Consider the following 25418-nt stretch of genomic DNA (forward strand, 5'->3'; position numbering starts at 1 on the left):
TTCTCTGGATGTTGATAGCATTTTCCATCATGAGTCCTTTGGAGATGTCTTAGATCCTTGCATTGCTGAGAAGGGCCAAATCTATGAAAGTTAGCCACCGCATAATGTGACTGTATCTGTGTACAACATTCTCCTGGTTCTGCTCACTTCACTCAGCATCAGTCCAGACAAGTCTTTCCAGGTTTTTCTGAAGTCCTCCTGCTTGTCATTTCTTACAGCACAGTAGTGTTCCATTACAAGGAATCCTAATATTAGGAGCTTTGCCAAATCGCCCCCTGCTGGTACTAGGCAGACCTTCATGGGCAAGGAACAAAACAATAGCCCCTGATGTCTCTCTAAGACCTGGCAGCTAACAGAGCACCTTCACAGCCATGCTTGTCTTGTGAGCCTCCCGACTACCTGAGAGGGAGGCACACAGGTTATTCTCACAGACTGAGAGATGAAGCAAGGGAATAAGAGAGAGACAGGGACTTGTCCTAGGTCACACAGCTTCTGAACAGGTATTTCAGATGAATTTTGGGTCTATACTGAGAGGCTTTGTAGATGGGTCCAGGTCTCCTGGCTAGCCTGGCATGGCCCTCTGTAGTCCTTCAGTTTGGAGGTGGCCATCCTACTTGGGAGCAGGGTGCTTCTGCCGACACCTCACTCTTGGCAGCTCTTAACCAAATCCAAAATTCTGAAGTCTCTACCCTCCACGATTGTACCAAGGGAGTAAAATGCTCACTTCTGCAGAGGATTAGTCAACAATGTGCTCAAGAGGGAAATGGAATGGCAGAAGTGGCCAGAGATTTCAGGTTCTCTCTGGTTCTCAGGCCAAGGCATCTATAAGCTACAATCCACTGTCTTTGATGCTGGAGGCGGGGGCATGAAGAAGAGCAAGACTACCCTTCCACCATTGCTGGAATTCCCAGGGAGCAAAAGAGGGCACAAAAGAAGGGGGTTTTATAGGTGCTGTTCTGTGGTCATGCTGCCCTACCTTCCCCTTTCTGTATCAGTAAAGAGAGATAGATTGTCTGGTTGGCAGTCCTTGGGGAAGCTGGAGGTCCTTGGGGAAGCTGGAGGTCCTCAGGGAAAGCAGGGAGGTCCCTGCTGTTCTTTCTGCTTCTCTGTCCTCCTCCTGGAATTGGTCTTTTTGAAAAACCTCTGCTGTCAATGAAACAAAGTCAATTGTTTCATAAGGGTTAGTAACATCTTGATAAAGTAAATGTAATACCTTTTTAAATGAAAAAATAAGAAATAACCATTTAAAACAATATGGATTTAAGCTAAATGTTTGAAAATATAATTGAACATTTAAAAAGCAAATATAACTGATTTTTTTTTAAAGGATAAGGGAATTGGTTAGGATTTCATTGGTCTAGGAAATTCTGGAGGAGGAATTTCCAATAGCAATGCTGGTCTGTGCCTCCTCTGCTAGTGACTAGCCCAGGGTCATGCAGACAGGATGTATGAAAACAAAATTGGAAAAGGTTCCATAATAACCAAGTTAGAGAGAAGATAAAAATGAGTGATATTATGAAACTTATGAAAAACAAATAAAATGTTAAGGAAACATTTAAAATAGAAATAAGTTGTTTTCTAAAACAAATATGAATTGAAAAGATCAATTCAAATAGACAAATAAAAATCTTTCTGGCAGAGGGTGGGGTAGAATGCCTGACAAGTGAAGGGACAGAGGCTCTGGCAACAGGTGACAAATCGGGAGGACCTGGGTTCCTAGTACCTTACAGCTGCCTTCAGGATATGGCTCTTGGGGGAAGCCCCAGCTATCCTCCCTCAGTCCCAGGGACTCAGTTTACCAGGGCAGAAGCATGGGCGGGGGGCTGCCTCCTTCAAGACAGAGAAGCTGGAGGCAGGGAGGCAGTGATGAGAGCAGGGCTGCCAAAAGGCTAGGGAGAGTAGCTGGCACCTGGGACCAGGCTGCTTCAGTAAGCAGACAAGTGTGATGTATGAAAAGTTGGAGAGACTTAGTTCCTGGGTACTAATTATTTTATTAATTATGACTAGTGAATAATTAATAAAAGGATGGTTACTTGGCTTTCTCTGGTAAATCAAAGACCCCTCCTGGAGGCCTCTTGACCTTTATATACCCATGGAAAAGTGAGTATTTCCAAATCAAATCTAGTTAACAATTAAGGAGAGAATGAATGTTATAAGGAGAGGTGAGCCTATTCTAATGAGGGACTGGGGGACAGGACTTTAACACTCCTGAGCAATCTATGTAAAAAGATTTTACACCCACCAACACCACCCAATCCTGTCTGAGTAGAACATAATGGGCTGGAATTCACCTAAATCAGATTCTCTTTGTAAGGTTTTCTAGTTGGGTGGGGGAACAATTCCATCTAAATAAGATGGTCTAGGTGGGGTAAAATTTTGGGCAAGGTCAGTAATGTCATTCAAAGACTGGCTGTATAATCTACATGAGTTTGTTTCTGAATGAGGAAATAGAAAAAATCTTAATCTCAATTAATATTAATAATTAATTATTATTAATAATGACACATTATTATATTTTCTAGGTTATTTATAATTATTACCATATTATAATAATCAATTAATTAATAATTAGCTATTATTATAAGAGAGAAATAATCATTTCTCTCACAAGTTAGACTCAGATGAGGGAACATTCAACCCACACCTGGAAATCATTCATTGAAACAATTTACTCAACTCCAAATGACTAAATTCCTTGAGTCAGCCTGTGGATGGGTAGGCCTGGGGAAGGGACTGGGTACGGACGGGGTCATGGTGCCTGAGAGTAAGGAAGAGCAGACTAGGACATCCAGGGATGGACTGGGGCTGGTGGTACCTGAGACCAGGTCCACAATCAGGGATTGAAGGGAACAGCTCTGGGAATTAGGCTGCCTGGCAAAGGGCAGCCCCAGCAATCCCCATCTCTCCACCTGGACCTAGAAAGTAACCCAGAAACCAGTTGTAGGATGGGGGTATGTGGAGGATTAGGCTGAGGTGAGAACATGGCTAAGAGATTTCTGCCTAAGAGATCCTCCTCCTGACCCCTAGTGGGTAATCATCTTTCATACAACCAACACAACATAGAGATTGCTCAGAAGTCTCTGTCATCCCAGCAATGCCCAGGTCCCTCAGCCCAGGGCCAGACCAAGGGAGGGGCCCTGGTCCAGCAAATCAGGGACCCTCAGATCCCTCTCACAGCAATAATCAGAGGGTCTGGTGGGTAATGGAAGGACTAAAGGCCTGAGGGAAGTTTTTCTCTTACCTCTGGTTCTCTGTAGTTTTCTTTTACAGAAGAAATAAATCACAAAGAGAGAACCAAGGAAGATCACCAAGAATACAGCAACAATCACAGTAAGTGTCTTCTGAGATCTGTGGAGATTCTCTGAAAATAAGCCCCAAAATGTTGGGAATCAGAGAAGGGAAACCCTTGTCTTTGATCCCTGTGGCCCAGGGTAGGATGGGAGCAATGAGGGCATCAGGATTCAGGAAATCCTGGGCAAGGATGGTGGCTTTGTGCCCAGCTGATGTGGTCTTCCTCCCCTCCACTAGCCTCTAAACATCCCCCCAAAAACAAGCTTCCCCAGGACTTCAGAGGAGAGAATGTAAGAACTGCAAGAGAGCTGGGAGAGAATCTAGCCCAGCTGCCTCAGTTCACAGAAAGGAAAATGGGAGAGAGAGGCCTCTAACCTTCAGCTTGTAAGTCACAGAGCCAGGACTGAAGCCTGGGTCCTCTGACTCCCAATTCAGGCCTCTTCCCACCACCTCACAGCTGTGTCCTTATAGAGTCAGAGACTTTCAGGGGATGAAGGGACCTTAGATCACATCTAGTCAACCCCATCATTAGACAGAGGGCCAGAGAACAGAGAGAGGAAGAAATGGAGGTAATGACCCAGACAGGACTAGGCCCCAGGTCTCCTGATTCCAGAGTTTGCTACTCTCTTCTGAAGTCCATTCTGGGTTTGGTTCTTACATCCCTATTGAGAAACTCCCTCTGGCTCTCAGCTGAGCAGCCTGGATTCCAACAGCCCTGGGGTCAGCCCTGTACTAAATTGTCACATTGGTCCATTACCCTCTCTGGACCTTGGTTTGACCACCTATAAAAGGACAGGATTGGGGATGGCAGTATGATACAGGAGAGCAGAAACAGCCCCCACCTTGGAAAATCAGATCTGGTTTCAAATTGTGACTGTCACTTGGTGGCTAATTGGACCTCAACAGATCGTTGGACTTTAGTCTCTTCCTCTGTAAATAGAGGAGGGACCCGGATAACCTCTAAGGTGCCTTCCAGAGATGACATCATTCAATGACAACATGGTCTCTATCAGTATTTTTCCTCTATTTAAGTAACTTTCCCTCACCCCAACCTCCCAGGACCCCAGTGCTTCAGTTTCCTCATAGTAACATGGACAATAGAGTAGAGGGAGGAGTCCTGACATTTGACAGTTATGGTGACAATAGAGAGTCAGGGAAGTTACTTGAACAGCTGAAGTGACATGACCCTAGCTATGTTTTAGGGAGATGAATCTGGCAGCGTGTGCTAGAGAGATTGGTGAAAGGAGGAAATGGAGACCCTCCTTTGAAACCAAAGTGGAAGCTGGACTTGGAGTCACTAGGAGTGACTTAGAGTCACTTGGGGACAAGTCACACTTGGAGAACTAGGGTCACATCCCATCTCTGGTCCTTCTCAGGAACTTAGAGTAAATAAGTCCCTATGCTGCTTTGGGCCTCAGTTTCCCAAAAGTGAAATGAGCTTTGGATTAAATGAAAGATAAGGTCCCTTCCACCTGGAATGCCAGATGTGAACTGCTCTGTTTTATAGAAGGGCAGATTTTCAGGGGCTAATTATCTTCTGAGCTGTAACCATGGCCAGATGGACATTCTCTTGAGGGTGGATGATGCCAAAAGCCAGGGTGAAACCTGGTCCCCAGTCTATGAATGTACCCCCCTGCTTCAGGACTCTTCCTAAAATGCTTCAGAGGAGGATTTTTCTATCAAGGTAAGATGTCCCTACTGAGAGTCTTCTGTGGGCCTGCCCAGACCTGTCCTAGATCCTTGGGGTAGGGAAGGAGCAGGGGAGAGAAGTCAAACAATGTAGGCCCTGTCACTGAGGAGCTCACTGTCTAGGTGGGGAAATGAGCTTAACTCTTGTAGAGACATTTGTGAACCAGATGACACTGTAGTGTCTGCTTATGGGGTACAGAGACACAGCCCTCCAACTGCTTAGAAACTCCCCCCGCCCCAATCTCTGACTTCCACCAGATAAACCAGTGTTCTGGGGAAGGGACCTGATTTCTTCCTTTTGGTCCTACAGGCTGAATTGGGAACAACAGCTAGAAGTGATAAGGAAGCGTATTGAGCCTTCCTGCCCAGGTGAGCTTCCTCAGGTGGGCGGGGCTGCCTCAGTAGAGGCCAAGGATGGACTTGTATGAAATAATGAAGAGTGAAATGAGCAGAACCAAGAGAATGTTGTATACAGTAACAGCAATATTGTTTTAAAAACTTTGAGCGACCAAGTTGTTTTAGCTGCTATCTGCATCCAGAAGAAGAAGAGGTAATTACAAGTAGGTGTAGAATGATATATATGTGTGTGTGTGTGTGTGTGTGTGTGTGTGTGTGTGTGTATTTGTGCTTAATGATAACCATCTCTAGAGTGTGTGGAAGAAAAAGAAAGTAAAAAGTTACATCATAACATTGTTATGTATTTAAAAGAAATTGCAAGTTGTACATAATAGATTTGCAGTCTGATGTGCGGTTTCCCACCCCCCCATTCTTCAATATTATAAAAACATTTGTTTTATTTCTTAAGTTCAGAATAAAATAAATTTAAAAAATAAGAAGGGAACAAGGCCTGCTCTAGAAGGTATTTAGTCAGGGGCTGGATGACCATGTGTCCCGGATATTTTGGACATTTCAGGGCTTTCCTTTCATTTACTGGTTGGACAAGGTGGTCTCTGAGCTCCCTTCCAGCTCTGAGGTTTTGTGAGGAGGCTGAGTCCTGGTGAGACAGTGCAGTGTGAGCCTGAGTGTGAGGCCTCTCCCTTCCCTTCCTTCATCCTCAGAGCTCCTCTTCATCCTCACTCACTCCCTTTTCTTCCTCTGCCCATAGAAGGAGAGGCCTCCCTGCTCATTAAAGCTGATTCCTCTCCTGGTGCCACTGATCCTGTCCTCTTTCCTCCTTTCCTCCCTTGGGACCCGCCTCTGTATTCATGCCCACTCTCATTCATCTTCTGGGTCTCTTTTTCCAGTGGCTCCTTCCCATTGGCCTAACTCCCCAACCCTAAGACTTTCCATGATGTTTTTACTCTCATCCAGCAACTATCTCTTCACTGCTAAAATTGGAGCCAAAGTTGCCAACACTCAAAATGTCTCTAGTGCCTCATTACCACACTTTTTCTTCTGTGCCCTTCAATCTGGCTTTCTCCTCCACATCTTTCTGTTGAAATGTTCTCTCTGAAGTCATCATTGGCCTCCTCACACACGGATCCTGTAGACTTCCTCTGAGTTATGGTCCTTGACCTCTCTGGAGTATCTGATGTTATTGGCCATCCCCAGCCTCCTCTCAGTTATTTTCTCTTCCTCTGTTTCATTGACCTCAGAGACAAGATACTCTCTTGGTTCTCCTCCCATTTCTGACTGTTTCTTCTCTGTGTGTTTTCTTGAATCTTTATCTCCACCACATTAAGTTAAAGTTGATGTTGGTCAAGCCTCTGTCTTTAATCTTCTTTTCTCTCCACAATTGTGCTCTTGGCAATTTTATTCCCACCATAACTTTAACTACCCCCTCAAACCGCATGATGTTCAGATCTCCTTCTCCAGTCTCGACTTTTCTTCTGTGCTCAGCACCCTCGTCTCCACCTCCCCTCAGGAGGTCTCCATCCTGATGTCTTTTCAGCACTTCACTCTTCCCACATCACACACTGAGTTTATATTTCTCTTTCTTAAGCCTGCCCCTCCTTCTAATTTCACCATTCTCATATCAGAGGCACCATGATTCACTCATTGCCCTTTGTTTGAGGAATCTCTGATGCTCACTGTCTCCCTTACCTGGAACATCAAAACCCCCGACAATTCTTCTTTATCCTGCCTCCAGAACAGCTTTCGCAGCCTTCCCTTCCTCTCTATTCTCTCTGGGACCACACTGGCCCCAGTCCTCCTTACCCTCTGCCTGGAGTCTTCCATTAGCTTCCATACATAATTCCCCACCTCCACTGCCTCCCTGCACCCTGTATCAGCTGCCAGGCTCCTCTGCCCTGCACACAGCCCTGCTCAGGCCCTTCCTGCCTCCAAAACCTTTAGTGCCTCCATGGTGTGGAGCTCACCCTGCTTAGCGTGGTCTCCATACTGGGCTAAACCTCCCCAATCTGGTGTCATCCTGTCATTCTAACCTCATCCCTTCTTCCTCCATGTGCTTTAATCAGACTGGACCAGACCTGGTGCCCTAACAATGCCCCTGCTCTTCCCCCTACCAAGTCTTTGCTCATGCAGTTCCCTGTGCTGGCAATGTCCTTCCTCCTTCTCTTCCTTTTAAATCCAATGTAATCACCTCCAACTCTAGGAAGCCTTCCCTGATTCCCCTGTCACTAACACCTTCCCCATCAGTCTTCACATCTCATTTCATTTTGCTCCCTTCTCATTCACTTATCTTGTATTACTGTATGTTCCAATTATGTCTCTTGCTTTCTTATCCTAAGCTGCCTTATTCCTAAACTGAACAACTTGAGGGCAGGTGGAAAATGTCTTATCTGAACTCTCTATCTCCTCCACCAAAGTATAGGGTCCTGTACCTAGTAATTGTTGGATGGAACTAAATTATATAGGATTGAAGTAAATATATGAATAAATATAAATTGAATTAAATTGTATTGAAATAAAAGTTTTTGGAACTGAACTAAGCTATGTCCCAAATGATCTATCACTTCATTATAGAGGGAGATCTAGATTAATTTGATGAAGGAATCTCCTGAAATGGTTGCATTATTTGAAATGCCACTGCATATTTCCATTGGGTTGGAACAAATGACCATATTTTACATAATTATGAATTTAATTAGTATGAACAGAAATGTATTAAATTGGGACAGCTGAGGATCCAGGAATATTCATCAATACATTAAGGGCTATGACTCCGTCAGTGTGGGAACAGTTATAAACATCTTTTGTATTGAAGTTGGCACAGAGAGTTTCAGTGACTTGCCCATAGTCAGGCAGAGAATAAGAGTCAGAGGTAGCATGTGGACCCAGTTCCTCCTGCCTCCAAGTCCAGCACTCCACCCACTCTACCACACTCCCTTTCACTCTGCCATGCACTAATTATTTTTAATCAGATTAAGCATCATATCTCTCCAGCTCCATCGAGGCATGAGGCCACATCTTCTTCCCTACAGCCTCACCTAGCACGGAGCTGAGCACAGATAAGGCATCTAGGAAACATTTGTCACTAGGCCAATGTGGAGAGAAGCCATGCAGATGACAGTCAAGAAAGCCTCAGACCCTTCTTATACCACTCAGTGTGTGGCTTTTGAGGGCAGGGTGAGACCTGGCGGCTTTGAAAGAGAATAAAATCATTCAGGACAGACTGGAGGCCTCCATCATCTTTTAGTGGGAAACCCCAGACCTGAAGGATCTGAAGGTGGGAAGAGAATTAAATCCATGAGTTAAGATTCACTTCCCACACTGAGTTTGTCCCTTTCTCAAAGCCTGTGATTTCACCCAAGCAGGATCCAAGGGATGGGTCAGGGAGAAGAAAACGGCCAGATCTGGAGTGAGAAAAGCCAGATCTCATTCCCAGGCAGACATTTCCAAATTGTATGATCTTGTGCAAAGCCCCTCCTCTCTCTGGGCCCCATTTTCCTCATTTGTTAAATGAGGGGGCTTTGACTCAATGCTCTTTAAAGTCACTTCCAGCTCCAACAGTCTGTGATTCAGAACAAACCCATAAACCACACAGGACCTACCTGCTACCTGCAGCTCAATGTGGGCTTCATCATAATTGTCAGGTGACTGGACACAGCAAGTGTATAGACCAGAGTCAGAGACCTGGACCTGCTGGATCCTCAAGGTCACCTTCCCCTTAGCCATGTCACGTTTCAGCAGCTTTGTCCTCCCCTTGAACTCAGTGCCCTGGGATGCCTCCAGCTTCTCCCTAATGGGGTACCTGTGCACAAGGGTCTGGTTTCTGAACCAGTTCACAGTCATGTCCCGAGCATCCATCTTAGGGGACAGTTCACAGGAGAGTGTGACGTCTTCTCCCTGCTTGGCCTGAACGAGCTGAGCAGGTCCAGTCACTGAGAATGCTCCTTCCTGGCGTTCTAGGGACAGAGCAGGAGAAAATCAGAGGACAATTTAGGCCCAGCATTAAGAGTATTTGTTTGCGTGGGTGGGGGCCCCAGCAGATGAAAGTCTGACTTCTGGATCAGCTGCTGCTCTGCTGTGGGCCCACTTCTGGAAAATCACTTTCCTTCCTGTGATCCCCTTGGAGACAAGACATTCTCTCTCCTGACTGCTTCCTATGGTCAGAAAGTGAGAGAAGCTTTATGGATGCTGAAGGGTTGGGAGTGGGGACAGGAAGGCAACTAATGTCATCCATGGCCTCTAGGGAGGCCATGTACTAGCCTCTGCTCTACCACTGCCCACAGGTAACTTATGAGTGCAGAGGGAGCCCAGGGTCCTGGGCTCGTGTTTGCCTGGCCCTTATGTGATTATTGGCTGTGCAGCTGAGTTAGGAGGAGGGTGCATCACAGAGCCAGGTGAGGGCTCTATGTGGAGGAGTAGTTCAGCTCCCTGGGGAGGTGTGGAGTCCGGTCACCTGGATAGATGAATAGGTCCGTCTGGTGTCCTCATCTGGGTATCCCCTGGCTAGCATTGGGGAGGGTCTGATCCACTCATTCTTGCCAAGGTATTATGACAGAAGATGGCTTGATATGCCAGTTCTTGCCAGAAATATGTAGACTTTAACAGGACACTCCCAGAGTGTAATGAACAGAGAATCTATGAGAGCTGAGAAACTTGGCTTCTGGACCGGGCTCTGCTATCACCCATCTGTGAGACTCCAGGCAAGTCCTTTCCCTCCTTTCAGAATTCTCTTGGTCATTTTCCACTCTGATGCTGTGGGTCCATCATCTCCCCCCAGCCCCAAACACTTTCCTTACTTTTCCACATCTTGCTCTGAGCACTGTAACTGAATCCATTGCCTCTGCGGCAAGTGTGTCAATGGACTGCTTTACTGTTCCACTCCCCAAACTTCCCAAAGCACAGCTCCCTGCCCTGGCCCCCACTCCTCTCCCCCTTTTGTTCCTCCTGTTGGAATGGAAGCTCCATGAGGGCAGGCACTACCTCATTTTTGTATTTGTATATTCAGTGCTTGATATGTAGTATGTACTTAATAAATGGTTGTCTTTTATTTCTAACTATTCAGTTACCTAATTAGGTGCTTCCTTACCACTTGTTTATTCATTCATTCATTCTCTGAGCTTCCATTTCTTCCTTTGTAAAAGGAATGAATTCGAAAAAATGTCCTCTAAGGTCCCTTCCAGTTTTAATTCTGTGGATGATTTCATAATTACTAAACTCTCAGCTGTAGTGTATATCCTTTCTCCTTTTTCCCTCACTTAATAATATTTCATTTTTTCCAATTGTATGTAAAGTTACTTTTCAACATTCACTTTTATAAGATTTTGGGTTCCAATTTTCTTTCTCCATCCCTTCCTCCCCTTCCCTTCCCCAAGACAGCAAGCAATCTGATATAGGTTATACAAGTGTAATCATATTAAATGTACTTCCATGTTAGTCATGTTATGAAAGAAGAATCAGAGCAAAAGGGAAAAACCACGAGAAAGAAAAAACAAAAAAGAAAAAAAGAGAAAATAGTGTGCTTCACTCTGCATTGAGGGTCCATAGTTCTTTCTCTAGATGTGGATAACATTTTCCATCACGGGTCTTCTAGAATTATCTTAGATAATTGTATTGCTGAGAAGAGCCAAGTCTGTCAAAGTCAGTTATCACATAATGTTGCTGTTACTGTGTACGAAGTTCTCTTGTTTCTACTCACTTTACTCAGTATCTGTTCATTTAAGTCTTTCTAGGTTTTTCTGAAATCCACCTACTCATCAGTCCCTATAGAATGACAGTTTTCCATTACATTCATACACCACAACTTCTTCAGCTATTCCCCAATTTATAGCTATCCCCTCAATTTCCAATTTTTTGCCACCACAAAAAGAACTGCTGTAAATGTTTTTGTTCATGTGAGTCCTTTTCCCTTTTTTAGGATCTTTTTGGGATGTAGACCTAGTAGTGGTATTGCTGTATCAAAAGGTGTGTATGCACAGTTTTATAGCCCTTTGGGCATAGTTCTAAATTGCTCTCCAGAATGGTCAGATCAATTCAAAACTCCACCAACAATACATTATTGTTCCAATTTTCCCACACCTTCTCCAACATTTATCATTTTTCTTTTGTGTCATATATACAATCTGCTACAGTGATTTAGAATATTTTTTCATCTGACTATAGATAGCTTTCGTTTCTTCATCTGAAAACTGCTTGTTCATATCCTTTGACCATTTATCAATTGAGGAAAGACTCGTATTCCTATAAATTCGACTCAGTTCTCTATATATTTGAGAAATGAAGTCTTTATTAGTGACACTGGGTATAAAAATTGTTGCTAGGGGCAGTTAGGTGGCTCAGAGGATAGAGCGCTGGACCTGGAGTCAGGAGGAGCTAAGGTCAAATCCAGCCTCAGACACATAACACACACTAGTTTTGTGACTCTGGGCAAGTCACTTAACCCCAATTGCCTCAGAAAAAAATTGTTTCTAAGCTTTCTGCTTCTTTTCTAATCTTGGTTGCATTGGCTTTATGCAAGAAAAAAAATTAATTTAACGTAATCAAAGTTATCCATTTTGCATTTCATAATGTTCTCTATCTTTTGTTTGGTCATAAAGTCTTCCCTTCTCCATAGATCTGACAGGTAAAATATTCTTTGTTCACCTAATTTGCTTATGGTATCAACCTTTATACCTAAATTATGTACCCATTTTGACTTTATCTTGGTATATGTTGTTAGATGTTGGTCTATGCCTAGTTTCTGCCATACTATTTTCCCATTTTCCCAGCAGTTGTTGTCAAATAGTGAGTTCTTATCCCAGAAGCTGGAGTCTTTGGGATTATCAACAGTAGATTAGTATAGTCATTGACTATTGTGTCTTGTGTACTTAATTTATTCCACTGATACACCATTCTGTTTCTTAGCCAGTACCAAACACTTTTGATGATTGCCACTTTATAATAAAGTTTTAGATCTAGTGTGGCTAGGCCACCTTCCTTTGCATTTTTTTTCCCTATTAATTCACCTGATATTCTTAACCTTTTGTTCTTCCAGATGAATTTTGTTATTATTTTTTCTAACTCTTCAAGTTTTTGGTAGTTTGGTTGGTATGGCACTGAATTAAATTAATTTACTGAAGTAAATTTATTTAGGTAGAACTGTCATTTTTATTATATTGGCTCAGCCTACCCAAGAGCAATTGATACCTTTCCAATTGTTTAGGTCTGACTTTATTTGTATGAAAAGTGTTTTGTAATTGTGTTCATATAGTTCCTTAGTTCCTGGGTTTTTCTTGAAAGGTAGACTCCCAAATATTTTATATTGTCTATAGTTATTTTAAATTTATTTATCTCTTGTTGCTGGGCTTTGATAATAATATATAGAAATGCCCCAGTGAGACAGGCTTTTCTTCTCAACCTTCAAAGTTCTCTTGGGCCATAAAATTATTTCAACACATTCTTTGCTTGGTTCTGCCACTCCAGAATTTATTTTGAGGTATTGTTTTAAAGTTGTTTGGAGGGGAATTTGGAAGAATTTAGGTGTGTCCCTGCATTTACTTCATCATCATGCTCCTCTTTGTTTTTTTTAGATATCTGTTTCTAAGAACTGTAGAGAGCATGTCTCCATCACACCTGGGGCTCCAGATACCATCTTGTTGATTACCAGCTTATGTCTCTCTGAGTTAGGGGGACCAATAGTGATGGTAGTGTAGGGGGATCTGAACCAAGGTTTGGGATGTGGAGGAGCCTTGAGTAATGGCATTTGTTTCTATTTGTGCCTTTTTCCCAAACACTATTATTCCTACACACCAAACATGGCTGAGCAAAAACCTGTCTATCTGTAAAAGGGAGATTAAAATATTACTGTACCTGAGTGTTGTCCTTTATTCTCAAAGAGCACCCAAATGACATCACTATGCTAGAGTCAAGTTTCAATGTGTTCAACTGTGGCTGATCAGACCAACAGGAGCTCAGAATGTTTTACCACAGGTTGAGCATAAATAGCCCATGTGAACATTTGGGGTGTATTCTCTATTATACCTACACCACATTAGTCATAGGAAGGAAATACTTATTGCTTTAGTGACTACTATGTTCCAGATACTATGTATGGGCTTTATAAATATTGTCTTATTTGCACTTAACAACAACTCTGGGAGATATGTGCTTTATTATACCTTTTTATAGTTGAGGAAACTGAGTCAAGCAGAGGTTAAATGGTATGCCCAGGGTCACAAAGCTAGTAAGTATCTGAGGCTGTCAGAACTCAGGTCTATCCTGACTCCAGGCCCAGTTGTCTATTCACTGAACCACCTCTGCTGCCTCTTCCCCCTCTGGTAGTAGGAGTAGTCACTGTTATCCTCATAAACCTAAAGATACATCAGGAATTGTAGCTGGTATGATTCTCCAAATCATTCTGCCTAGAGTCAGAGACTCCCCATCATTTGATACTCATGGTCACATAGATCTCTTAGACATTGGGAATCTCACCTATCTCATTTTTTAAAACTCACCCTCTTTCCCTCCAAACCCACCCTTCTTCCAGATGTCCCTCCTTCTGCTGAGGACACCACTATTCTTTTCATCCATTTAGGGTCACAGCCTCGGTGTCCTCACCTGCTTCCTGTCTCCTCCCACATAGGCAGGCTCTTGTCAGTTCTGGAAGTTTCTGCCTCCACATTTCTCACTTCCTACCTCTCCCTCCACTCAGGGGGCCCCCACCCTCGTTCTGCCCTCATCATCTCTCCCCTGGAATAACTTCCATAGCCTCTCACTGGTCTCACGTCAAGTCTCTCTCCTTCCCATCCATCCTCCACTCAGCTGCCAAAGTGTTTTTCCTGGAGGGTAGGTCTGACTATGTTACTCCCTGCTCAAGAAATTTCAGTGGCTCCCTGGTACTTCTAGGATCAAATACAAATGGCGTTGTTTTTTTAACACCCTCCAAACATGGCCCCAACCTCGCAGCCCAGCCTTATCCCCCTCACTTTCCTTCATATGTACTATGTCCAGTCACACTGGCCTTACTCTTCTCACACATGACACTGCTGTCCATCACCCCTACCTCTGTGTCTTTGCACTGGCTGTACCTCCTGCCTGGAATGCTGTCCCTCCTCACCTCTGCCTCTTGGCTGCCTTGGCTTCATTCCAGACTCAGCTCAATTCCTCTTCTGGAGGAGGCCAGCCCTGGTTCTCCCCACCTCTCACCTGCTGCTGGTTCCCCTGAAAAGCCTCCATTGGCATTTTCTCTATCTGACGTATACAGACATTTGCAGGTTCTTTCTCCCACTCCAATATGAGCTCCCTGAGGGCAGTGATCATGTTGTGGCTTTTCTTTTCACCCCCAGTGCTCACCACATGCCTACCACATGGTCATAATAAGAATCACTCACTTTCCTGTAGCACCTACTACGTACCAAAGACTGTGCTAAGTGCTTTATCATTATGATCTCACTTGATCCTCACAACAGCTCTAGTAATAAAAGCAACGTAATGATGATAATGATGATACCAGAAATAATAATAATTGCAGTTACTATTTCTATAGGATTCAAGGTTTCTAAAGCACTTTCCATAGGTGATCTCACTTGGTCCTCCTAACAACCCTAAGAGGTAGGCAGGTGCTGGGTGGGTAAATAGAGCACGAACTCGGAGACAGGAAGACCTGAGTTCTAATCCAGCCCCAGACACTCACTAGCTGTGTGACCTGGGGCAAGCCCCTTAACTGCTGCCTGCCTCAGTGTGTTTATTGGTAAAACTGGATTAGAAACAGTCTCCACCTGCCAGGGATGAGGATAAAAAGCAGTCATTTTGTCAAGTATTCTGTAAACCTCCCAGTGCTACAGACACACTAATGGTTATTATTCCTATATTACTGATTATGAAACTGAGGCTGAGAGAGTTAAAGTGACTAGCACAGTGTCATACAGTTAATAAATGTCTGGCAGAATTGGAACTCCAGTGTGCCCAGCTCCACCTCTGAGTACCTGCTCTGCCACCAAGATGCCTTAAGATCTTAATGAATGCTTGTTGACTGACTGACTGACTGACATGTGTTCCTAACTCTAGATCCCCACCTGCAATCCCCCTTCCCATTTGGCCTGGGCTCTAGGCTAATGTTATTTATATCTAGAAGTGACCACACCACTCCTCTCTTCATACATCTTTAATGGTTTTCTACTTCCTTCTGAGTGAAGCTCAGGCTTCTCCTCCTGGCATGCAAAGCCCTCTACAATTTGATACCATTCTGCCCTTCCCATCTGTTGCTCTTTACTCCACTCCTAGAACTCTGGGCTCTGGCTAGACTGGACACCTCAAGTCTCCTGAAGACACTAGCTCTGCTCAGCTAACATGCCTTTGCTCCCGCGGCCAATAGGTGGTGCAGTGGGAGAGCTCTGGTCCTAGAGTCAGGAAGACCTGAGTTTGAACCTGATCTCAGACACTTAGCAGCTGTTTAACCTGGGCAAGGCATTGAATCTGTCTGCCTCAGTTTCCTTATCTATAAGATGGGGATAAATTAGTGCCTAGCTCTTTATATCTCCTGCCATTTGTAGCTCAGCTCCTCCAAAAGGCCTTCTACAACAGGTGCTGCCTCCTCCTCTCCTCACCCTTTCTTATTAACCCCTTACAGTCTGGCTTCTGACCTCCTCATTCCACTGACACTGCTCTCTCCAAAGTTACTAATGGTCACTTAGCTGCCAAATCCAATAGCCTTTTCTCAATCCTCCTTTTCCTTGTTGTCTCTGTAGCCTTTGCCATTGCTGATCACTCTCTCCACCTAGACTCTGGTCCCTCTAGGTTTTCAGGATACCCTCTCTGCCCTGGTGTTCCTCTTACCTAGCTGACTGCTCCTTCTCTGTCTCCTTTACTGTATCCTCATCCAGATCCTGCCCTCTAACTGGAGGTGTCTCTGAGACTTCTGTCCCCAGGGCTCTTCTCTTCTCCCTCTATAGGACTTCACTTGGTTATCTCATCAGCTCCCAGGGATTTCATTACTGTGTCTCTGCTGATGATTCTTAAGTCCACATTTCCTGCCTCAGTCTGACTGATGACCTCCATTGTTAGACCTCCAACTACCTTTCAGACATCTCATTCTAGATGTCCAGTAGACTTCTCAAGTTCAATATGTACAAAACAGGACTCATCTTTCCCCTTATGTGCTCCCCATGTCCTACTTTCACTATGACTGTAGAGGACAACACCATCGTCCCAGCCCCTTAGCCTCACAATCTAGCAGTCATCCTGGATTCCTCACTACCTCTCATCCCCCACATCCAATCCTTTGGCAAGCCCTCTCAATTTCACCTCTGAAACATCTCTCTTATAAGCCCTTTCTCTCCTCTCACAGGACCACCACTCTAGCACAGTCCCTCCTTGCCTCATGCCTTGATTTCTGCAATAGCCTGCTGGTGGCTCTGCCTACCTCAAGTCTCTCCCCACTCCAATTCACCCTCAACCAGCCACTAAAGGGATTTTCCTAAAGTTCAAGTCTGATCATGTCCCTCTGCTACTCCATAAACACTAGTGGCTCCCTATTACCTCAGAGAGCAAATTCTAAGCGCTCTGCTCTGAATTCAAAGCCTTCCATAACCCAGACCCCTCCTACCACTCTGATCTTACATCTTTCTCCCCAATACATACTCTTCAATGCAGTGACTCAGCCTCCTGGCCATTCCACCAACAAAGCCTTCCATCTCTCAGCTCTGGGCATTCTCTGGCTGCTCCCCACGCCTGGGATGTTCTCCCTTCTCCACTCTATTAACCTCCCTGGCTTCCTTCAAGTCCCAACAGAAACCATACTTTGTACAGAAAGCCTTAGCTAACCCCCCCTTAATTCCAATGCCTTCACCTTTTATTTCTCATTTATCCTGTATGTACTGTGTTTTGTGTATATTCGTTCTCATGTTCTCTCACTCATTAGGTTGTAAGCAATGACTGGCTTTCACAAGCTCTTTTTGTATCCCTGGTGCTTAGCAGGGTGCCTGGCACATAGTAGGTGCTTAATTAATGTTATTGATTATTTATAAAGCACTTTGTCAACATTTAAGCATTCTAGAGAAGCCAGGGTTGAAGATGATGATGATGAAGATGATGATGATTCTGTGTCCTGTTAGTAGGATGCCTTCCTTCTTTCTCTTTCTATATACCTGCTCCACATCCTCTACAGCCCATCTCAGAGGCCACTGCCCACAGAAAGCCTTTCCTGGTCCCCTCCTCTCCAACAAGCCTCACTGTGAAATATTGTCTAGGACTGAGTATCATATAAAGTAAGTTTTTAATGTTTGCTGAATTTAATTGAACAGCATTTAATTTTGCACCTTGCTAATCCACTTAGCATATATTATTGATTATTTTACTTATTTGTGCATCTTACCTTCTTAGCATACACAAAGCTTCTTGAGAGCAGGCTCCTGGTTCAAAGTAAACCTCATATCTCCCTCAGCAATAAGCACAGGGCCATTTAAACAATAAGTGATTACTAAATAACAATAGCAACAAAAATAATAAGAGTTCACATTTGTATAGTGCCTTTTAGGGCAGCTAGGTGGCTCAGTGGACAGAGCACTGTGTCTAGAGTCAGGAAGACCTGAGTTCAAATTCTGCCTCAGATACTTCCTAGCTGTGTGTGCCTAGGCAAGTCACTTAACTTGTTTGCCTCAGTATCCTATCTGTCAAATGAGCTGGAGAAGGAAATGGCAAACCACTCCAGTGTCTCTGCCAAGAAAACTCCAAATGTGGTCCCGGGGAGTTGGCCAAGACTGAAACAACAGAACAAAATCAACAAGATGGTGATTTACATGAGCGATACGCATTACAAATATTATTTCATTTGATCCTCAGAACAACCCTGAGGAGTTTAAGCTCTTAATGTGCTCACTTTACAGATGATGAAACTGAGGTAGACAGAGATTAAGTGACTTGCCCCAGGTGACACATAGTGAGTGTCTGAGTCTGGATGAGAATTCAGGTTTTCCCACCTCTGCGTCTTTCAATTGAATTAATTATTGTCTGAATAATTATTCAGAAGCTCACTATATTGCATCTAATATTTTGTTTTGTATCTATATCTTTTTTCTTAAAGGCAATCAGGGTAAAATGACTTGCCCAAGGTCACATGGCTAGTAAGCGTCTGAGGTCATATTTAAATTCAGGCCCTCCCCACTCAAGGGTTGGTGCTCTATCCACTGTACCACCCAGCTGCCCCGTTTGTATATCATCTTGTGCCTCTCCCCTCACTCTCCCATAGACTATAAACCCTTTCAGAGAAAATCATTGGGTCTCCTTTTGTTTTCCCAACATCACTGGGCTGGGCACGCAGCAGACATTTAATGAATATTTGTTGTTTGACTGATGTGCATAAAATGTGGGGACAAGACAGGAGAGAAGTCCTTAGCCAGTCCACACTCTCCTAAGTACAGGGGACTTTGGTGTCAGTACAGGCCTTTTATCCCAGTTCTCTGGGTCCAGGCCAGAGAGTAGGTTCCCCCAGCCTGTCAGTGGGAAACCCCAAGCTTGAATGATCTCCCTGTGGGGAGAGCTCCAGGTGGTTCAGAAAGCTCAGAGGGACCTGGGCTTCCATCAAAGAGGGGCATCCAGCTTTCTTTGTCTTTGCTCTTTCCTTTGCTTGAGAGACAATAGGTTGAGAAAGGCCCTGAAAGACTGAGGCTAAACAGGCAATGATTGTTTGTAATCATTGTAAAATGTTTCTGGGTTTGTTGAATCTACAGCACTTTGTATTTAGGGATGATTGTGATTGTCTTCTGAGTCCATGGGATTGGGTAAGACCCTGCACCACTGGCGGCTCTGATTCCTTCCTATAGGGCCCTGAGGAAGCAGATGAAAGGACGCTCCTCATGGCTGCCCAGAGACCAGAGAGGGTTGGTCTGAACTGGGGACAAGAGCTGGGTTCAAAATGCATCCCTACCTATGGGATAAGGATGCAAATATTTGAAATGGAGAGAGGAGAAGCAGACTTTGCTTTGTGCCTGCCCTGCTGACCTGACATGGTGGGACCCACATGGGAGATTCTGGGGGCCTGAGTCAGGGAGAAGTCATTCTGTGTTTCCTTACCACTTGGGTGGGACTAGCCACTTTCTGTTGGCTGCAGAGAGGGAACAGGCTGTGTCTTAAAAAAGACTAGACTAGGATTCATTCTTTGTCTCTGTCTCTGTCTCTGTCTCTCTGTCTTTCTGTCTTTCTGTCTCTGTCTCTGTCTCTGTCTTTCTGTGTCTCTCTGTCTCTTTCTCTCCCTCTCTTTCCTTCCAGCTGTGTGCAGGGGACGTGAAAGTCCTATTCACCCATAAGATACGAGTACCACGAACTGAGCTGGGTGTGGAAGAATGTTCTTTCCCTCCCCAATCCAGGCCCCGTGTCCCTCCACAAACAGACTTAGGGTGTGGGTAGGGGCTCCTTCTAGGCACAGGTTGGGGATCCCCCACCCCACCCACACCCAAGCCATGGAGACCTTGGAGGGAAGAATCAAGCCCAGTGTTGCTGCCAGCCCAGAAGGGAAGCTCTGAGAAGAGAGCGTGCCTGGGACTTGAGTCCAAGGTGGGCTTTGGAATTGAAATTTGGTGAGACTCTACTATGTAGGAACTGGGCTAAGCTATGAACCTGAACTCCCTTCAGACCCCAACTCTGCAGAGACCGAGGCAGCCTGTGTGGGGAGGACAATGTCCTCGAGTGTCAGGGAAAGTGTCATTTGTACATTTGTTCTCATGACACTGTACAATGAAATATTACTATATAAAAGCTAACCTGACTATTAAGTGGTTACATGGAATGAGGGTACAGAAGAGCCTCTAAAATTGGGGAAGCATCATTGAGGGGGCTTGAGCCAATGACAGAGAGGCTGGATGCCCCCAACTCCATTAAAGGTCCAGAGGACCCTGAGGGGCTGAAAGATAACAGACCTGGCCTTCAGTCAGTGGGGCCTGGGCTGGGTGGTCCCTGTGACAGAAATACTGACCCACAACGCAGTTGTGAGACTCCAGTGAAACAATGTATGGAAAGTTATACACTCTAAAGATCTGGGCCAATGCCAATGTCTGAAGGTCCCTTCCAGCTCTAGAGAGAATCCATGACTCATGTAGGACCTACCTGATACCTGAAGGTCAAAGCTGGTTTCGTTGTAAAAGGAGCCTGTCTGGAAATAACACGTGTACTGGCCAGTGTCAGAGAACTGAACCTGATGGATGCTCACGGTCACCTTCCCCTCAGCCATGTCCTGTCTCAGCATCTTTGTCCTCCCTTGGAATGCAGGGGCCTGGACTTCCTCCATCTCCTGGCCCATGCGGTACAAGTGCACAACCAGTGGACCTCTGACCCACTTCACAATCATTCCCCGAGCATCCATCTTAGGGGAGAGGTAACAGGAGAGCTGGACATCTTCCCCCACCCAGGCCCGGATGGGCTGGAACAGAGGGCCAGATACTGTGAATGTGCCTGTGTGGAGAACCAGGGACAAAGACCAGAGAATCAGAGAACACTGGGGCAGAGGAGTTAATATGGCCTTCAGAGCAGGGGTCAGGGCAGCCCAGGACCATGGAGCTCTGAATGCGTTCCTGCTCAGGGGCTGCTCTGCTTTTAGCCCCTCTTTGGCGAAATTGCTTTCCACACTATGACACATCTGTGAGATGGAGACAAGACATTCTCCCCCTTCACTACCTTGTATATTCAGGGAGCCAGGGCAGCTGATTGGGGGCTGAAAGTTTGGGGTGGAGGCAAGAAGGAAACAGCTGCTGTCAATGGCCCCATGGAGGCACCAGCCTCTGCCGCACCACTGAGGCTGCCTATAGATAACACAGACCAGGCTTCTGGGCTGGTGTTGGACTTGCCCTCATTCTGTAGCTGTGCAGCTGAGTGTTTTAGAAGGAGGCTGGGCCAGAAAGCTGTGGGAGACCTGTGTGGGACAGAGCAGTGCAGCTCAGTGGGGGAGGAGGAGCGTGATTATGGAAACAGGGCATTACTGTAGTGATGGCATCCTGGGTTACTGGGCCTGGAGGGAAAGGATTTGAGTTCAAATGATAGCTCTGTTATTGACTAGCTCTGTGACTTTGGACAAATCACTAGACCTCTCTGGGCCTTTGTTTCTTCAGTAAAATAATAGGTTTGAATTTAATAGTCTCTGGGGCCTTTTCCAGTTCTAAAACTCTGATTCTATCTTTGTATTCCCTTTAAGGCAACTAGGTGGCACAATGAATAGAGCACTAGCCTTAGAATCAGGAGCACTCATCTTCACAAGTTCAAATCTGAACTCAGATGCTGTTTGACCCTGGGAAAGTCACTTAACCCTGTTTGCCTCAATTTCCTCATCTGTAAAATAAACTAAAGAAGGAAATGGCAAACAAGTACAGTATCTTTGCCAAGAAATCCCAAGTGGGGTCACAACGGGTCAGACACTACTGAAATCAATCAACAATAACAAAATTCCCTTTCGTTGTATGTGTCATTGGGGAGAATCTCCCTGAAGCTCTTTGGTACAGAGCTCACAAGAAAGCTGGGGTCTTTTCCTTTGTCAGAAGGGAAGAAACAGCTGTTCCCTCAGTGACGCATTCTAACTTTCCTATTTTCTTGGGTGGGTCTGGATCAGAAGAGATGAGACCCTTGTGTCTGTGGATGACATCTGTTCCGACAACCTCACTCACACACAGGTCAAGAGGGCAGGTCCTAGTGTGGACACCAGCACCCTCAGAAGTCTGCCCATCAGAGGGAGGCAGCAGTGGGGATTGGTCAGTGCTGGGATGGAAGGCAGAGCTCCAGGATGCAGACTGCATCAAGCACTCATCTCATTGACACTGCTGGCCCCGGGCCTCCTGGAACCCCCGGCAGAGCTTTCTAGGTGAAACCTCCATCCAGGTCCCGGCTTCCTAAGTGCCCTGTGTGTGGCGTCTCCATGAGAAGCTCTGGGTCCTGGCCTGGCTTGGCCTGAGGTTTTGCTCCACTTCTTTCAGTCCTGCTCTTCCTTCCCCAGAGTTGGCTTTCCTTCAGGCCCAGGGATTTAACAAAAAAGTCAATCTTAGTTGGTAACATTCTGATGGCTTTTGTAGATTGCCTGGCTAACTGTGGTAGCTCAGGATCCCTGCTCCCAGAAAATAACGTCACTTGCAGTATTTTGAAAATTTTTAGAAATTGCCATCAGTTCCTTGAGTGTGAGCTTATATTCCCAAAACTCATTTTGGGGAGTGCCTAACATTTTCCATCAGATATGTGTGCATGGTCCAAGCTCCTACTGTTTATTTATATTTATATAGATACACATACATGTGTGTATCTATATAAACATATACCTAGCAGGAATATGGATGCAAATGTGTATATATATATATATATATAGATAGATAGATAGATAGATAGATATAGATATAGATATAGATATGATATTCTATATATATATGTATATGTGTGTGTATATATATATATATATAAAACATCTGATTACATATGTATATTTGCCAGCCAAAAAAGCATGGATTCTTCATGGATTATATTCCAGGTTGGCAAAAATTCCAAGGTTTTCCTATATCATGAATATTTAATGTGACCTGTTAGCAGAGCAGAGAGAAATTTAAAATGCCAAAGTTTAGATGGATCCTCAGAGATATTTAAAGCCCTTCTATATTGCTCTCATAGACTCCTTATATTTTGTACAAGAATATCAAAAGTTTCCATTCTCTTCAAGAGTTGAACTGAACAGTGACTTAGTCTCCCACATTACTGACAAGTTTGAGTCCCTATTATGAGAGATCTTGCTATTCTATGTCTCCTTCCCTCAGGGCCCAGTAACATAAGGGCTTGAACTGAATGAGATCCCTTCCATCTCCACAGTTTTCTATTACTATCTTGCAGACAGTGGTGGAGGTGCCTAGGAGGGGGACAATGACCCTGACATCAGTGACCATAGATTTTGTATCTCTGCTAGTGTTACAACAAAAACTTTTGAGTGTAATAGGGGTTAAATAAGTGTTTCTTAAATTGATGGTTTAATTGAATTGAAATATCAGTGAGTAGTGATATGTGGCAGCCACAGTGGCAAAGACTAAAGTAAACTTACCTGAGCTAGGAATACCAGAAAACTCAAGGATGAGGAGCATGAGGTATAAACATAGAGTAAGGCTGTTGTAGGAAGCTGGCTGGTAATTCCACTTCATGGTCCAATTCATGGCTGTCAGGAACCCAACCAGTTAGATACTAAGAACCATTAAGGATGTTGGCAGTGAAGAGCAGGATAATAGAGCCAGAAAACAATTCCCACTGACCTCTTAGCCCTAAGAACCAGGAGTGTTGTCTCAGAGTCTGGGCTGCCACACATTAAAGGGCACAGAGCTGTGGTCCAGCTTGTGTCCACCCCACCTCATCTCCCCTCCCTCATACAGATCCCTCATGTCAGGCTGGTCCCCACATACCCCATATTCATTTGAACTCCACAGCTCAGCTCACACTATTTTTCCTAACCTATAATGTTCTCCCTCTCCTTTCTATTTATTCCAATACTTCATGGTCTAACTCAATGGGCCACCTGCTCCCTGAAGACTTGTTACATTAACTTCTTGCTCACTGATCTTCTATCTCTGTGTTTCACTTCAGGATCTCAGCAGCTCACATGGATTCAATGATTTCCTCTATGCAGAGGCCTCTCAGCTTCACTGATCCAGCCCTAACCTCTCTCCTGACCTCTAGGGGCTATTGGACACTCTGAACTGGATGTCCCATAGACATTAAACACAACTTGTCCAAAACTGAAGTCACCTACTCTGTACCTGATACTGTGGTAGTTCAGTCTTTTCTCTCTTGTCTGACTCGTCCTTACACCATTTGGGGTTTTCTTAGCAAACATATTAGAGTAGGTTGCCATTTCCTATTCATGCTTATTTTCAGATGCGAAGGAGGCAAACAGGATTAAGTGACTTACCCAGAGCCACACAGTAAGTGTCTGAAGTGGTAGTTGAACTCACGTCTTCCTGCCTCCAGGCCCAACTCTCTATCCTCTGCAACACCTGGCCGCCCTAAAAAGCACTATGCAAATGCAAGCTATTATTTTTGTTGTTTCTATTATTATTTGTTACCCACCTGCCGTTTTCGTTTTGGCCCTGAGCTTACAGCTGGGAGATAACAATGTTTACATTAAACCGTGCTGTCAAGAAACTTTGTTTATAGTAAGAAAATAAGACACACAAATAACTATAGTAACCAAAGATACAGGAACTTCCAGTGCAGAGTAAGGCAGAAACTCCCTGAGCCCACCCAAATTTCCCTTCCAAACCACCTTTCAATGAAGTTTCAGAACCAATTTTGGAGCAGTGGAGAAGCTTACCAGCCCAGCAACAGCATGGAGGGTAAGCAGAAAAGATCTGTCTCGGCTTAGATTCTTATAACCTAGCCACTGCTTACCCATGTTCAGACTCCTTAAGAGTCTGCCCAATATGATGGATGTTCTAATAAACCTTGTCTTTGGCTGAAAAAAAAAAAAAAGAAAAGATCTGTCTCACTGGTGTAGGAGGAAGTTTGGTTTTTCTGAGAAAAGGAGAGAACAAAACCACACATATCTCAAAATTTTCAGTGAGGCAAAACCCCAGTCAGGTTCTGCCCCTTGTAAAAACCAGCCTTGAGGGGGTGTTCCAGGGGATGTGATGCAGACAGAGATAAAAATAGAATAGCCTGAGGTCAAAGGAGAATGGTAAAAATCTGGAATAGCTGCTGAGGGAAATAGGGAGTCAATGAAAAAGAAAGGATTGTCCTGTGGTATAAGAGAGATACTGATAATTAGAGAAGAATTGGCCTGGAATTGAGTTGGCCTAGTGGGTTAACTTTTTCTGTAGCACAGGAACTGAAACAGACAGAGCACATGGTGGCCTTGTGATAGATGACTAATTGAAATCCTATTTCATTCAAATCAGTATTAATCAGTTTGGTATCATTCTATGGGGTGGTGATTCTAAGTTCTGATAGTAGACTGTAAGTTCACTTGTTTAATCACAGGAAGGCTAACTAGAGGACCTCTACCCTTGTTTTTCCTTGTCATTGTGACTCAGCCCAGAGTGGCTGAGGTGACTCAATGACATAGAAAGCCCCTCAGCTATTTTTGTTGCCCCACCAACCTTTCTCATCCCACTATT

The 25418-nt window shown here is 44.6% G+C and overlaps 1 protein-coding gene across 6 annotated transcripts; it reads right to left on the reverse strand.

Annotated features, from left to right (window-relative positions):
- LOC114032742 (myelin-oligodendrocyte glycoprotein-like) lies at positions 1 to 24709 on the reverse strand. Of its 6 annotated transcripts, none has more exons than XM_027848148.1 (7): positions 24617 to 24709; positions 24215 to 24318; positions 23357 to 23467; positions 20404 to 20748; positions 8934 to 9287; positions 3242 to 3361; positions 1 to 1143 (listed from the first exon to the last, which is right to left on the reverse strand). In XM_027848148.1, exons 3-7 carry the CDS (start codon positions 23463 to 23465, stop codon positions 992 to 994), a joined length of 1080 nt encoding a protein of 359 aa, XP_027703949.1. In that variant the 5' UTR covers positions 23466 to 23467; positions 24215 to 24318; positions 24617 to 24709; the 3' UTR covers positions 1 to 991. The 6 variants fall into 6 exon arrangements, with proteins under 6 accessions (XP_027703949.1, XP_027703948.1, XP_027703952.1 ...); XM_027848147.1 differs by having other exon boundaries at positions 1 to 1146; XM_027848151.1 differs by lacking the exon at positions 23357 to 23467 and having other exon boundaries at positions 1 to 1146.
- Between the last annotated feature and the right edge of the window lie 709 nt (positions 24710 to 25418).

This window comes from Vombatus ursinus, unplaced genomic scaffold (assembly GCF_900497805.2).
Source record: "Vombatus ursinus unplaced genomic scaffold, bare-nosed wombat genome assembly UNPS02005659.1, whole genome shotgun sequence".
NCBI classification, from domain to species: domain Eukaryota; kingdom Metazoa; phylum Chordata; class Mammalia; order Diprotodontia; family Vombatidae; genus Vombatus; species Vombatus ursinus.

Excerpts from the sequence above, each read along its gene's own strand:
- LOC114032742 (XM_027848147.1), bottom strand. The coding sequence starts at position 23,465 with ATGAATTGGACCATGAAGTGGAATTACCAGCCAGCTTCCTACAACAGC. Across the intron at positions 20,749-23,356 it reads TTCTGGTATTCCTAGCTCAG|GCACATTCACAGTATCTGGC; the intron begins GTAAGTTTACTT and ends TTCTCCACACAG. Across the intron at positions 9,288-20,403 it reads CTTTGACCTTCAGGTATCAG|AACGCCAGGAAGGAGCATTC; the intron begins GTAGGTCCTACA and ends CTCTGTCCCTAG.